At 36.9% G+C, this 16,690-nt stretch overlaps 1 protein-coding gene across 1 annotated transcript in view; it reads right to left on the minus strand.

The window, feature by feature from the left end:
* The window catches only part of LOC149162883 (uncharacterized protein At5g01610-like), a 71,646-nt gene that overhangs the window by 10,642 nt on the left and 44,314 nt on the right, over nucleotides 1-16,690 (minus strand). The window contains exon 2 of the mRNA XM_089437433.1: nucleotides 15,728-15,782. Within this exon, the coding sequence (XP_089293559.1) occupies nucleotides 15,728-15,782 (55 nt within the window). The remainder of the gene's footprint in view (nucleotides 1-15,727; nucleotides 15,783-16,690) is intronic.

The following is a 16,690-nucleotide window of genomic DNA, read 5'->3' on the forward strand; positions in this document are numbered from 1 at the left end:
ATTGTAATATAGAAGAGATTGTCCTAAACATAGTAGGTACTAAGGACAAGAGGAATAGGGAAAAAGACCACATTACTAAAGAAGTGAAAGACCCTGAGTCAAAGAAGTGTAAGACTAAAGAAGTAAAAGATATCTACTATGACTGAGATGATCTTCTTCACTAGAAGGTATTTTTCACTTGTAATTTCTATATAGGAATCAATAAAGATAGGATGCATCAGATTAGAAAATAGCATCATGATAAAAGCATTAGAAGTAAGAGCTCTTGACATGGGAAGCAAAAAGAATGTCTAGAATAAATTCTATTGAATATGTGCTCTTGGAAACCTCATTGAAACCTAAAGTAATACTTATAGAAAGAAGTAGAGGTCATCATCGACTGGGATCATCATACAAATAGCCAATAAGGAAACATTTGTCGAGTGAGGATATGAAAAATCCTCAAAGTCTCTCTGATGGAATCCTCATCAAAGGATTCACCGATCAAAAAAGAAAGCGAGAGTTTTATCAGAAATTCCAACTTGTGGGATTCAAGAGATGATGGTATGATGACATATCAGGAAAGCAGGTCTAAAGGATAAAGTTCTTTCGTTCAAATGAAGTTGCTACAAGAAGTCTAGATGACTGAAAGGAAAGATGAGGTATGTATGCTCACATAGATTATTATGAAAATCATGTCATATGGTTGCAAATAATATGGATCTCAATTTCCATCTTGGGAAATATGATCAAGAGAAGAAGGGATCTCCTCCTCCGAAAGATTGCAAGAAGGCATAAATCATACTAGATGAAATCAACATAATATGTTCTCATATGAATCACGAGGAAGTTGACTACAATTAAAGAACTCTGATTGAAAGCTCCTGGGAATGAAGTGTGAGAAGAAAGGAAGAGATCGTGAAAATATACAACAAAGGTAGAAGGCATTCAACATTCGAATTCCAAGAAGAATTGACTAGAATATCTCCCAGAAAGATATGAAGACTTTGATAGGAGTCAGAAAAAGATGGAGACCCTTGACAATGGATATCTTTGGGAAATGTGTCAATCTACATGCAGGATGCTGATACCTACAGGAAGATGTCATTATGAAAGATCATCACAAAGGTAATTTTGATTTAAGTGTTCATCTCTTATTTTTGAACTAATATCTGGATGGGCTTATGTAGCACTGCCAAAAGGAGAGTCTGTGGATGACTTCCAAGAGGATCATATTGAGGGACGTAAGATCCTTCCAGAAAATATGGCATGAAAGCAAAATGGCATAAAGCAAATCCAGATGAAAATCTGATGGATCACTTTTCTGATAAAATGAGGACATGACTAACTCATGGATGAAAGTGATGGATGGTCTGTGCCATATGAAGAAGTCCCCAAAAGGTGAGGACTCCATGACAAAAGAAATTGATGACATCGAAGAAGAGAGGAGTTCTTCAAGCAGTTTTGTTGTTCCACATAAAGAGTTGTTGGAGGTCCCTAGTTAAGAGGTAGCCTGAAAAGAAGTTTCTTACTTGGAAGAAACTTGGAAATTCCTAAGCCAAGAGGTAGCTTAGATACATTCCTTTTCGGTAGGAATGAGTATATTCCTTTATTGGAATATGTCCTCCTAGTTTGAGAGGGAGAGATAGACATGTCATTTTGATTTTCACCTCGGAAGACAAAATGGAGGGTTGGGTAATCATTTGGCATCTGATACTCTTTGGGGATGAGATAAGGCATCCAATGGAAGAGTAGTCGTGGAGGACCAATATTCTTTGAGGACTGGGGAGTCCAAGATAAGAATAGTCCTCATGGAAGACACCCTAAGTACCCAGGCAGGGATGTTCTGAGAGAGACAATGATGAGGGTGTCTATAAATCATTAGTCTCGCCAGCATTGAGCTCAGATCTTGTGGAGATAAGTAGTTGTTAGTCAAGGCCTTGCTATGTAACAATGTTGATTGATATGATGCTATACAAATGAGTTACCAACCTGAATTCTTCTTATGAGAATTTTTTCTGAATTCTTCTTATGAGAAATTCTTCTGATTGAGAAAGTCCAAGTACCATTATAAATACCTCCCTAGTTAAGGGGGAGCGTTGAAAAGTGTAACTAGGTTCAGTCTTCATAATGACATGTAATTATGATTTTATGTAATGAGATGTAAAGAAGAAAAAAAATATATATTGACTTGCTTCATGGGTTTCATGAGCAAGAGATTTTATTTTTGAGCCAAGACTCCCATTGAGAGTCTTTAGGATTTATTTGTCATCTAGTCATAAAATGATAGTCATTGTCATGTAATGAAGTCATGTTAGACTTTGTAAAAGGTCAAATTTGTCTATGTAAAGTATCCTCCAAGGCCTTGTCACTTATCCTCTTCAAGTCGGCCTACAACGATGAAAGAAACTGCTAGAAGAAGTCGGCCTAACCACAAGGGATCATGTCGGCCTAAAGGACATAAGGAAAGGTGTATATATAAGCCACACTCGGTCTCACTTAGAGAAATAAAAACTCGACTTGCATTCGATCAAGCAAAAGTGTGAAGAAAGCAAAAGTGCGAATAAGAGGTGAAACAGAGGTACAAAGAAGAGGTGAAACAGAAGTGTGAAAAAGAGGTCAAGAAAAAGTGCGAAGAAGTGATAAGAAGTTTCTTCTAGGCAAGCGAAGTTTCTTCTAGGCAAGCAAAGGAGAGGTTTCTTCTGCGCAAGCGAAGGAGAGGTTTCTTCTCGGGCAACAAAGGAAGCTTTCTTCGGGGATACTTGTTCTGGGTAACCAAGATTCTCTAGAGGAAGCAAGAGACCGAGTTTCTCTAGGAGAAGTCGAGAAGAAGCAGTGTGAAGTATAGAGACCGAGTTTCTCTAAAAGGAGCGAAGGAAAGCAGTTCGAGATCGAGAAGAAAGTTGAGGAAGGATAGAGGCAGAGCATCAAGGTTAGTGACAAGGTTCTTGGGAGGATACTAGAGTCAAGGGTCTGTGTCATGGTCTTGGTACTCGTCAATTGAAGATCTAGAAGAAGAATTTTGATCGGGTTTTCCTCTCAAGAGGTGAGAGATTTTGGCCCTGGCTGACAAGCCTACATACTGTGTCACTTGTCTTTTATTGTGCATATTGGTAATTGTCTTGATGAAAAGAACACAATAATAACATAACGAAGAACAAACTGTAAGCCAAGAATTAAAAGTATACCATAAACAATTATCAGGCAGAGAAATATTTTAACTATTCATGCCCTAGATTTCTCAACAAACCCTAACATCTCTCTCAACAGCTGAGATTAAATCATGATGAAGGGGTAAGATTAAATCATAAGTTAACTTAGGAATTTTTAATTTTCCCTAAGTCCAAATTTAGAAAATAGTTAAATAAATTAATATTATGCTAAAGTGGTTGTCTTGTGGGACCCCCTGCTAGCCTTAGCACTTAAGCAAGCAGAACCCTTACTTCTCTACTCCAATCAACACATGTGCCAAGTCTGAAAGGCACTCAATGAATCATCGATGTAGCGTGAGTAGACTGACAAACCAATCCACCTGTTAATATATCCACAAATCACAGATGTCCAATGGTGAACTCTGTAACAATGAACTCACCCCAAATGATATCCATGAATATGTATTGTAGATTACCACTCGAATTTACAAGGTCAAATTCAATGTTAACACTACCTATGGTGTTCATATTCTCAGATCCCAGGTATTTCTTCAAATTCCACCCTCTTAACTTGTTTGTTTACTAGATTTACTAAAGGTTTTCAAAATCCATGTTACTTGCCTCATCATTTTTCATGGCTCAAAAACATTTAAAGGTTCTTTTTTTACCAACACATTGTTTTTTCTTAGTATTGTTTGATGTTCTTTTTTTTCATTTTCTTTTTACCTAGAGCGTTGAAGGTGAAAGTTTAGTATTGCCTTGCCAATACGTCGAAGCCTTCAAACCCATTTTGGTAGTATGGTGAATCTAAATATGGGAAAAACTGACAAAGATTGTCTTGTAAATTATGTGGGCAACCCATGATAGGAGGGAGTAGCTAGTTCAAGTACCACTTGGCTAAAATCCCCAAGCACGATGTTGGGATTTGTACGACTAAACCCCAAAGATTATGCAAGTTTCCTAAAACGTTATTTATAAGAAAGATAAAAAAAAGGAAGATGCAACCCCTACCAAAGTTGAACATGTCACCAATGGAAGGACTAGATCCTCGAGAACCACAACCATATATGGGACTCAGGGCAATGACGAAAACTCCATGGATTCACCTTCCATGAGTATCTCACCTTTCTCTGTTCCAAGAACTAAAGATGGGGCACAACCTTCCATCCAATTAGTGGTAACAAAAGAAGCAACAAGCGGATAAGGTTAAGGGGAGGTGCCTTTGCCTACAGAGATAACTTTCAACATTACACAAATTAGTCCATTTTTCAATCAATATGTGATGTTATCGCTATTATTGTATGAGGGTATGAGTGCCCTACTTACAAAAAGTTGCAAGAGCCAATTCTTCAAGCAAAAAAGAATAAGATGAATACTATGAGAAGTCGTTGGATGAATGGTGATATCCAATGGTTCAACAAATGGGAAGGGTAGGACTCTTCTTAATTTTTTGGTACATTATCGCCCCCGATCGGGGTGGAAGAGGTGGCGACGTGTGGGAACATAATGAAGGCAGGAAGGTGGCAGTGCAGGCCACCACGAAATAGCATAATTATACAGGACGCTGTGACGGTTTGCAGGTTCGGCAGACTCCCGAGGAATAGAAGGGACAGAGTAATGAAGGAGGAAGGTGGCAAGAACGGCGGTGATCAAATGATGAAGGAGGATGGTAAGATCGGCGGCGATCAAATGATGGGGCGTCGAGTAGCTGGCACAGGATTAGTAAGGGTAGGAGAGGGCGATCCTAAGGACTGCATGCGCCAAAGAAAGGAGAAGCAGGGATTTAAAGGCTGGGTGGCACGTTCTGCAACCTGCCTTGGGAGTAGGAACGTATACGTGAATCAGTCCACTACCTATACTGAGATTACAGGCAGGAGTATAGAAACGGAAAGAGGTTTATTAGCTGCTGAAGACCGTCGAAAGGAGAAGGACTGGGAGCTCACCTATTTCAATATCAGTCAGAAGACAGAGTGTGAGAGCGTGGGGAAGGCAGAGGCCGACACGAGCAAGGGAGGAAGCCGGACAGGTCAGGATAAAACCATGCAAGGAATGTGGGTGGACATAGATCAGGGCCAGGCAGAGACAGAAGAACAGATGTTTAGGGAGGAAGAGAAGACCACAGAGAAGCTTCACCAAATCCACTCGAGGAAAGGAGGAGTAGGGAAAGTCAGAAACCTCGGGAGAGACCAGCAAGAGGAGAAAACGAACCTGGAAAAGAAAACTCGAGGGCCTGGAGGTGAGGAATTTACAGGGAATATATCCTTCGAAGTTGGACAGGGAAGCAGGACAGCCGCCCGGAACAAACCCACGCGCCCAGGTCGAGGAAGAGGACGCAGGGGCAAAGATAGAGGTCGTCAACTTGGCAGACAAGAACAGAGACCAGCATCTCCAGTTGGCCAGAGACGTGGCCAGAAAACCATGAAGCATATGGTACAGGAGGCCGAAAAAGCATATAACGAAGGCACCGACGCTGATATCTGCAGGATAATCCAAGAATTAGAGGCCAATGCACTGCATGAGGACTCAGGACCAGAGATGGAGGACTGGGGTAACTTGATTCCAAACCCGGGTAATACCAAGGGACGCTTGTCTCTTTACAAGCAGGCCCTTCATGTATACTGGGTATTAAAGAGATTACTGGCAAAAGCTATGGAACAGGTGGCAATGGAAATGGCAGAGATGGCTCAGGGCATCCCAAACTTAAGGAGAGAAATGAAGAACCTCCAGATCACTCTACTCATGCAGGACAGCAAGTTAGAAGAGATTCAACAACAACTGAAGAAGATAGTTCCAGTAACAAAAGATGAAGACATCCCTCCTGAAAACATGGTAGATTAATCCTTCAAGTTGTGCTCATGGTTTCCTTGATAGTTAGTCAAGAAGTAGCTCTCCTTTTGTTTATAGTTTCTAATGATGATAGGAAATCAATTTAGTATTTTTGGCAGTATAGTTCACCTGACATGGATAGACAGACTTATTCTTTTTTGCTATTGGTCGGCTTATAAAGACTTAAGGTGGCCAATAGATTTGGTTTCCCTGCCAAGCGGGTTGAGGCCACCAAATGCTTGTACTTATTTCAACCTGGTTCAATAGAAAATTAAAGGTCCTACTTTAGCTTACAAAAAAAAAAATTGCTACATTGTCCTAAGGGTACAATGTTTATTAAATTCATCGATGCATCAACACATGTTAAAGATGCAACGTTGTTATGTGAATTTATGGATGGGTCCATCCTAGAGATTGGTTTACAACATGTTGTGCAAATAAAAACAAATAATGCAACTAATTATGTGGATGTCAACAAATTGCTGATGTAGAGGCACCCCATAGTGTTTTAGTCTAGTCTCCACGTGTTGTCATTCCCTTCAGGATGTGGTAAAGATATCTTGTTGAGGAGACCATTGATTGAGCTAGGAGCGTCAAAAAATTGATATATAACCATACATTTGTTCTTAACCTCATCATGAAATTCACAAGAAACTAAGGAGTTGTTGCATCCTACAATCAAAGTTTTGCTAGTAGCTTCATTTCTCTTCAATCTATGCTCCAATGACAACTTGAGCTAAAAAACATCTTTGTTTGTGATGAGTGGCCTCCATGTCATGTCTCCAAGGTCACCTTGTCCTGCGTCAAACACTCATATTTCCATGTCTTTTGTGTCTTGCATCATCATGTCAAGTGACTTTGCTACTAAGTTGTAAACCCAACACCCATAAAAGGGGGAGAGCTATTGATACTAGATAGCTAGCTGCTAGATTTTTTATTGTAGATGACTTATGATGGTGAATTGCATTTATTTATTTGATGTCCATTTGTATTGGTTGTCCATTTTTTAGTCCTTGATCAAACAATTATCAAGGTTCAAGATTAGTGTCAACTTTGATGTATCATTTTTGCACTCGTAAAAGGGGGAGATGTCAATTATACTTGATAGCTAGCTGCTACATTTGTCATTGGATGACTCATGATGGCGAGATACAGTTACATATTTGATGTCATATTGTGAGGCTCAATTCCAGCTAGAAATGTTCAATAATGTTTTGGTATAACATATAAACAGATGTGCTACTAATAAAGTTGACAACCTTTTAAAAGAAGGCACAAATTTGAATGACAACCATCACTTAAGGTATAAAGGACACTTGAAAGAGTCCACCGATTTTGAGTGACCAAACCCAATTGAGAGTAGTCAAAGTATAACTACATCAAAGTAAGTTCGTCCTTATCCAGATGGAGGACATAAGTAGAAAACTTTGAATTTTAAATTTTAAAAGGATTCCATCAAGACAAGGAAGTGCAAGAAATGTGAGGCACAATCATGCAATATTGATCTTTAATAGAACTGTCAAGACATTTTCCCTTGCTAAGAGATTATGTTTTTCTTTTGATTTATCCCAAAAAGTTTGCTTGGCTTTAAGGATTGGAGCAAAACAAGCCTTTTAAGGAATGTAAAGGAGATGATTTCTTGTTCAAGAAGGGAAGAATCGATATAAGTTTGTTGGACATATATATGGAGGACTTCAATGAGGATTTAAAAGAGGCTTGTCTAGGAGCCCAAAAATAGATCAAAGAGAATATATCATGGTTCAACATAACCAAATGACCTTTAGCTATAATCTTCAAAATACTTCAAAGACAAAACATCCATTATAGGACAAGTAATTGTATATTGAATATTACATAAGAGAATTGATGAAATATGAGATGATTTGATTACAACTGAGGGTCTTGTATATATACCTAGGCAGGTACCCTTTCACGATTGGCCACGTCTTTAGAGACATGCCTCTTCATTACCTAATTACTAGCTAATTAATTATTAATTATGATTATTATTGTTTACATTAATTTTTATTATTTTTATATAAATTATATTCATAACATTTCTTCCTCTTCAAAAAGCTTTGTCCTCAAAGCTTATTGATGAAAGGGCTTGATCTCTTTTCCTGTTTCGAATATCTTCTCGTCTCAGAACTTTCATCTTCGTTGATACAAGACGATATGATCCTCTGAGTGATAAACAAAATTGTCGGACTGAGAATGGATCTGACCATCCTAGATTAATCTTTTGTGGAATCTTCCAATCACTAGAATTTTGTAATGAATTGTTATCATAGGACTAGATTTTGCAAACTTCAATATTCCTTGGAACATAAATCTATTGTTTCTGTTCTGAATGGTTCAAATATATAGATTGACTTAGTTGTCTGCTCTTATGGTTCGGATGTCGATAAGGAGTTCTTCTAGTTGGATTTTCCCTTATCATGTGTGTGGCAATTTCCTTATTTACTTCAGGTATTGTTGTTGTTGAGTTGGCTATGGAATCATCACTTGGAATTTCCATTGTTTGAACTGCAACATCTGAATATGTTTTAACTTTTGTTGGTTTCTCATCTTCTTGAGTTATGATATTGATTGGATCGGTATTTGTTCTTTTATCTTCAACTTGGACTATTACGACTAGAGACTTCAATACTTCTCCTTGAGTAAGTTGTTCTAACTTATCATTTAGTGACTTATTGTCACTTTTAAGCTTCTTTATTTGCGTAAGAAGGTTTTGGTTATGATTACTTAGACGTAAAAGTTCCTCGATTTCTGGATTGTTGACTTTATTCTTGGTATCCTCCTCATCTTTTAAATTTTTTATTTTTTCTAATAAACTTGATTAAGGGTTTTTAAATGCAAATTTTCTTCTTCTTTTTTCCTTGTATCTTTGGACTTCTTGACCTTCTCAAGTAATTTTTTTATTATGGTCCTGTTGACCACTACGTGTGAACGACCCATAGCAGTACACCCCCATTTTTCGCAAAACGGATAGTACTTGATCAATGTGTCCATGCCGTCCAGCTATTATCATCAGCTTGACTTCCAGGATGTTATGTAAACCCTTTCTGCATGTTTATAATGTAAATAATCTCAACAGATCCGTGTCATGTATGTAACGACCTTGGTAAACCTATTTTTCTAGTGACAATCTCCATTCTAGAAGGTTTTTTGTCTCACCGATCCATTCTTGGATGGTCGGCAGAGTTTTCCTCCAGTTTTTCCCCAAAGCTGCAATGGATTTTGTGGCTAGGATCTTAGGCGAGTCCTAGTGTTCGAGATCGAGTATATGTAAAAGTAATTTGGGAATAATCCTACCTATTTGGTTAGGTTATTTTATTACAAATTTCTTGGTCTGCTGGATTATATTTGTGTCACAGAAATAGGTAGTCTGTGAGGGTCTATTACAACTAGGTTTTACCCCTTATGATGTAAAAATAATATGAAAATCATGATGTAAAGTGTCTTGAGGGTTGGAAAAATAATTTATCCCCTCATAAGTTAATTAATTAATTAATTTTTCTGGGCAAAAAGTAATTAAAATCCTACGCCAGAAATTTAATTAATTATAGGTCGTAGGTAAATTTAAATTTTGCAAAGGCAAAATTCGTCGATTCTAAAAAATTAAATTTTAAAAGGTCCCGGGACTAAAGTAAATTAATTATTTTGTTAAATTTTAAACCTTTGATCCCTGGGGGTTAATTCAGAGTCAAATTTTTTGGGAAATTAACTCAAAAAAATTTATTTTTTAGTTAATTAAAATGCATTTAATGAAAACTTTCGAATTTCCCCATATATTTAAATATTTCGATAGATGAGATTAAAAGAAATTTTAATATTCATCAACGGTCAAAATTGCTTTGACGAGGATCACTCGAAGTAGCCGTTGAAGGATTTATCTTTAAATAGGAAGTCATTTGTCAGTCAATCCATCCGATCTTTGAGTCGTGCTTAGCAAGAAGCTCTTGTGTAATCTTTTTCTAGATAATAAAGAAAGACTTTGGGGTTAAGTTCTGTTGATGTTACTCTTCATGGGAACACTTTAAGATGTGTTGTTTTCATGCATAAATTTTTTTTCTAAAGCCATTGATGATAGCTTCTAAAGAGTGATTTGAGTACAGGTATCTTTCTTAGTCGTTGGGATTTGAATAATAATCTAAATTTTGAATGTAATAACAGGTATATCTATTTGACTGAGTTCTATTTTTATTTTCTCGCTCTATTTTTAATGGTTGGATCGAGTTTTGCAGGGAAATCTTGCCTTTAGATGCTCTGGTGTTAGGGGAAGTTTTCAGTTGGACCAGCCAACTCCCGGTCTGTGTTTTATGAAGAGCTCAATTAAATTAGCTTCGGACTTATCATAAGATTTTATTGGTGATACACGAAGGGTTTCGAGTTAGCACCTCCTTTAAAATTTAAATTTATTTTCTTTTGTGCAGTATAATGATAGTTCTGGCTTATTAGAGCCTGCAATTTGTAAATTTTGTAATTAGTTTTTAGCGTGCGTTTTTCTGGGTTTTAGTTTTTATCATTGTATCTATCATTTAGGTGTTTTCTTGTTGTTGTGCAACGACAGATCTAAGAAAGAAATTTGTGTAGAGTCTAGGTCTAGGCCCTGGAGGGTAAGATCTGAATCTTTGTGGTCTATCAACATAATTTTCCAGGGATATTATTCAAATTTTTTGCAGTCCAAGGGTTTTGAAAATTTTAAATCTGAAAATTTGTATAAGGGTTTCAAGGAAATCTGAAGCAAAAGGATTCAACATTTTAATCAGAATTTCTGGAAATGTTTTAAAGGGTTTTTTGGGTACCAATTATTTGTTGAATGAGTTTACCGAATTGCTGCGTGGGGTTTTTATTTCTTGCTGCAGAAAACTTCGAATTTTTTAGAGAACCCTCTATTCCCCCATCCTCTGCCATTCTCCATCTGTTGCACCTACAAATCGACATCCAAAGCGCTGCGTGCAAAACCCATCACAGCTCTATTGCTGCACTCCTCCGCGTAGACTCCTCCCTTAGCTCCTGCTGTCATATCCCTGTGTGCTTCCTCTCAAACTTGAAAACCCGCAGTTTCCTCATCACACATATCTCCAGCTCTCACTGTTGTCATCCCTTACACCTCTTTTTTGCGCTGCCTGCAGCCTTTTCCGCCTACAAAACCATCCTACTACGACTCCCTATCCTCCTCATTGCACCCTCAAACCTTTCCGCTCACAATTCTTCTCAACCCGCAGCTCCCTTCCTTTGCGTGCCGTACCCTACCTCCACGCTCCATAGCTTTTGTCCTTGCTGCCCGAGCTTGCATCCTTAACCTACATCCCTTTCCGCCACTGCCAACTCTCTCTCGACCCTACATTCCTGTCATCTCCCCCGCAGATCCCTCTTCCGAGTCTCATTGAGCTCCTCACCCATCCAAGTCCCTTCGCCCTCCATCGCTACCTTCATCAATTCAACTTTTCCTCCCTACCGCTCCAAGCATTGTTCATTTCTCCATCCGTCGTCCACCTGCACACACAATAAACTTTCGTTTTTTTCTTTATGCATTAGGTTTAGGTTTCGTTTTTTTATGTTAGGTTGGTTTAGTTAGATATATCGATTAGTTCTTTTTTTCTTTTTTTTAATGTTGGTCAGCTTCTATATTCACTTTTTTTATTTTAAATTCGATTTTTTTGTTTTGTTTTTCCTTTTTTTTAGTTCTTTTTATGACTTTGGTTTTGTTTATGTTTTGATTTTTATTTTTTTCTGATTTTGTCAAAAAAAAAATCTAAAAAATTTTAAAAACATTAAGAAAATCTAAAAAAAATTCATTTATGTGACTTTAAAATTCCTAGAAGAATTAAATCAAAAGAGGATTTACGCTTAAAATTTCAATTTATTAACCCTTTTGATTTGTTTTACTTTTGGCACATTAAAAATTTAATTTCTTCATTTACCACATTAAATTAATTGCCTAACGAATAATTAAATTGTTAATCTAAAGTTCCTTGGTGTCCTTTCGTGGTAGTGATTTCTCTATTGTCAGGTGCGATTAATGTTTTAAAATCATTGACTATTGGAGAATGATAAATTATTCTAGATCTAGGTTATTAATGAAAATCATTTTAAATCTAGAATCATTGTTTAGCATTTAAATTTCATAATTCTTAACAGGATTTAATTGCTAGAATATCTTGCATGATAAGGTTTTGGGCATTAACATTTAATTGTTCATGATCGTCGCTTTGCCATATTTATAAATTGCTTAGGATAACTTGTTTCTGTTTAGTCTATGGTTAATTGAATTTAAAGGCTGTTCTATAATTATTTTTATCTTGTGGTTGTGTCTTATTTTAATCTATCCATCTCAGTGGACCAAGACTTGGTCTAAATTCATCAAGTTGTCCATCTTTAAGTCTCCTAGAGCCTGTGTTTCACAAGCTATCATCATCTATTCACCTTAGGGACTACCCCCCTTGACTTGTCTAGGATAGAGTCTAAACGGAGTAAGGATTAGAGTGAGAGCCCTTCCTCTAAGCATTGTCGCATTGCCTAAACACTTGTGCAACAACAGGTCCCTTAGACGCCAAATTTCATTACTTTTTGTTAATTCTTCATAAAACCGGTCTTCGAGACCTTTATATTTCTTTTCTGATGCTTCGTTCTTTTGTTGAAGTTCTGCAATTTCTTCTTTTAATCTTTTAATTTGTGTCCGTGTATTACCTTGATAGTCCTTCAAAGTAAACAATCTTCGACATGTTGGACAAAGTATCGTGTGATTTTTAAAACTTGATGAAAACTCAAATTCTGTTCGACAAAGACATCTCATCCAAAACGTAGAATTTTGTACAGAATCCACAGCTCTTTCATTCATCTTCGAATTAGACTCCATCTTTTCTTCTTGAGAAATTGACCCCATTCTATTTTTAATTTGTTTCTTTTTTTAATATTCTTTCAACAATAAAAGCTTTAATTCCTTGGCTCTTAAAACTCCTTTATGTAAACTCTAATATAATTTCGTAGATAATCCTTCTATTAACCACCTTTTTTATAATTTCATATTAAATGACCTTTTAATAAACTTTCTTTTATATATATTTTTTATACCCTGATATAACACTTTAATCAAATTCGTTGGTTGTACAGTTCATTCACGAATAATCAAGGTTCAAAATAAAAATCACATTTAATGCTAGCGACAACGAAGGATTAATTGTTCGATGGTATTTTCTACAGTATCGCTGCTTACTGGTAGTTGGTTAGGAATGACGGGTTAATATAATTACTAAATTAGTTAATTAGAATCACAATTGAAATGTAGGGTTATGTCCTTACACAAGTAAAACTCTAAATTTTTAAATTGTTAATTCGTAATGTATCAAAATGGAGCCGTATGGTAGTTGATGGCTATTGGATTGCAAGTTCATTTGTACAGACATAAGCAGAGGTCATTTTACTTGATCGGGCCAGCATATGGTTGCAACGACGAAGGAGTGGCCATGCGGATTATGTGCGACAAAAGAAGAGAAAGTCTAGGCAGTGTAGCGATGGCGTGTTGACTGAACTTATAGTGTTGGCATATGGTACAGCGGAATAGTCAAGATTGTCGTCAACCAGGATTGGTTGCAGGGAATAGACGGTCGCTAGAGAGGGTAGCTTGATGCGATGGCTAGGTAGTCGACCATGCAGACAACAAACTTAGGTGGTTGCAGCGACAGCAATCACTGTGGTGACAAGCGGCCGATTGGGTGTGGATGCAGTGGGTTGGACGACAATGGGCGGAGCATGGATCCAATGACGGCTGTTGTGACAAAGGGCAGAAGCGACTACAACCTTTTTTTTTCTTTTTACAATTGTTCTTTTTTTCTTTATAATCTCTTTTTTTTATTTTTTTATTTATCTTTGTTTTATATATATATATAGAAATTAAAACAAAAAATAGCCCTAAGGGTTAGCTCAACTGGTCAAATCAATGCCTCGCCGATCGGGAGGTCACAAGGTCAATTCTCCCCGAAGCCCTTGGGGTTAGGCCTAGTTATTGGCCACGGGGCTTGATTCCCTTCGGGGTTGATCAGCCCAGATATTTCTGTGGACGTAGCAGCCACCCAATGACCAGGGTGTCCGTGAACCACACAGCCAAGAAAAAAAAATTATATATATATATATATAGATTTTCTTTTTAAATATATTTTGACTTTTTTTTATAACCATTCTTTTCTTTATGTCCTTTTGCTTTCTAATATATTCTTTCTTTTTTCTCCATTTTTTTCCTCTTTTTTATTTATGTATGGCCAAAGGCCTATATCACGAGTTGGCAGTATGGAGAAACTCCAGAAGCTCTATAATGAACGCTTTAATCACAACAACAACATTAATGGAGACTTTAATGGCCAATGGCCTAATGAGAAAATTGGAGAACCTCCAAAAGCTTGTGTAGCGAAAGCAATGAAGATGATGAAGAGTTGATGGCCAAAGGCCAGATCAAACTGGCTCTGTGCAACGGATGAGTAGCAGGAGGATCGAACAGCTCTGATGTCAATGTAACGAACAATGTTCATATACTTAGAGGGATGCTCTAATACCAATGTAATGAACAAAGTTCGTATACGCAACTATAATCTTCATAATACTTCGAAGGCAAAGACATCCATTGTAGGACAAGTAATTGTATATTGAATATTATATAAAAGAGTTGATGAGATATGAGATGATTTGATTACAACTGAGAGTCTTGTATATATACTTAGGCAGAGATACCCTTTCACGATGGGCCACGTCTTTAGAGACATGTCTCTTCATTAAATAATTACTAGCTAATTAATCATTAATTATGATTATTGCTGTTTACATTAGTTTTTATTATTTTTATATAAATTATATTCGTAACAATCTCATAGAGACCAATTCAAAGGTACCAATCTGTACATCCAACCATACATTCTCAAAGCATTAGAGAGACCAGCTCCAGATGGATCCAAAGTAGAGCACCTCTTGCCTGTCAAATTACCTCCCAAGTTCAAAGAAGCAACTAGAGGTTCATTCGGAATTTCCTTCTTTCAACCTCGGATGCTAGGAGTATCCCTCACTCATACATTGCCCCCAAGATCATACAACCAAGATCCCCAATGGTTCTATAGGACTCCAATAGCGAACCTGTGCCCAATTCGCCCCCCACACCCTCGGCCATCAAAGTCAAGAGACCCTGGCATCAATGGCCTCATCATCAGATCTCTCTCTCTCACTCTCTCTTTCTTGACAGGTTCTTTGGGTTGGGTTGTCCACCTTTTCAGTCTTGGACAAACTCACTTAGTGTTTAGTATCACCATATCTTTGACATCATCTTTCACATATGTTATGATGATATACTTACGTAGGTATCTTTTTTTGTATTATTTTCAAAATTTTCTAGAAAATGTGCTTGCACTCCCAAATTGTATTGATACTAGCTATACTCTTCAGTCACATTGACCTACCTTTGTGGTCACTAGTTGGACATTAATAAAAATTATCTTAGCATATTAAGAAAAAACATACATGTCCAGCGAGTTTGAAAAGTATGAGTGCTTTAAATCATCTTCTCTGATTGGTCTTCAAGCTTCTATGTAATACAGTAATAGCATTGAATTCCACAAAATTGTGCTCCACATAAAAGGCTCAATACTGTGTTAGGAAGGATGATTGCTTCCCTCTTTGATAAGTGAAGTTATTTTGGAACATCTAGAGAATTTAAATATAATGCATCCCATATTCCATACCAAAAATTCCATAAATAAGTGATGAACGAAAAGTCTAGGAACCTTTCAGTTTGTTGATCAGCCATTTTGTTCCTCCTTCAACACTGTTTGAAAAAGACTGCAAGAGAAACACAGAAAGCACAATCAAGTCAAGAAATTTATGAGATAAAACCAGGACTGAAAAATGTATCACAAACTATGTCACAAATTGCAATCAAAAAGTGCAGGGAAAATTCGGTTTCCAGCAAGTAAAGCAGACTGCCCAGGGGTATAATGACCCAGGTTTTGCATATAGTAATTGAGGTAGACTATTACAAGGCCAAACAAACCATAATGATATGAATCCATCAGAATAACTTATTTCAGCTCCAGCAGAAATTCAAACCCTAGCTAGTGTTCTATTGGTGTAAAAGCCACATAGAGGTCCACAGGTATCTTGCCTTGGTCACAGGGTTTATTTGATCAAAAGTGAATATAAACAATCATATAAAACTTAAATAGGGTCTATGATAGTTCAGTAACCACAGAACCTCCCAATCCATTGTATTAAGTGTAGTTTGATCTACTCTAATCAGGCTCAGAATACATTTATTGGGAGTTCATTGGCTGATTTCCTTGTCCGAGGAAACATGACATTTCCTAACCTTTGCTGAGAAATTCCGTAGATTCATGTGCCCAGAAAAGGACAAGATTGATATCTTTGTTGACTGCTCATGTCCTTTAAAACAGTTGTAAACTATTGTTAAAACATAGTTAATATTTGGGTCTATCATAAATGATAAAAATCAGAGTTAAATTCAATCTTTGTGCCTACAACATTTTCTTTGATGTACGTTGTAACTCAAGATTTCAAAAAGATTTGGAACAAATAGTAAATTTGGAACAAGAATTGGCTCAGCATAAGAAAAGAGAGCAAAAGCCAAAGTCAGAACTGATTATAACAGAAAATGTGTTTCTAAACAGAACATGCAGAATCCTACAAAGAGATGTCTTATAGAAACTCACTTAAAAAAGGGAAATTGGTTC

This window comes from Pinus tabuliformis, chromosome 5_2 (assembly GCF_031772625.1).
Source record: "Pinus tabuliformis cultivar Carrire ecotype Pingquan chromosome 5_2, CPIR1, whole genome shotgun sequence".
Lineage (NCBI taxonomy): Eukaryota > Viridiplantae > Streptophyta > Pinopsida > Pinales > Pinaceae > Pinus > Pinus tabuliformis.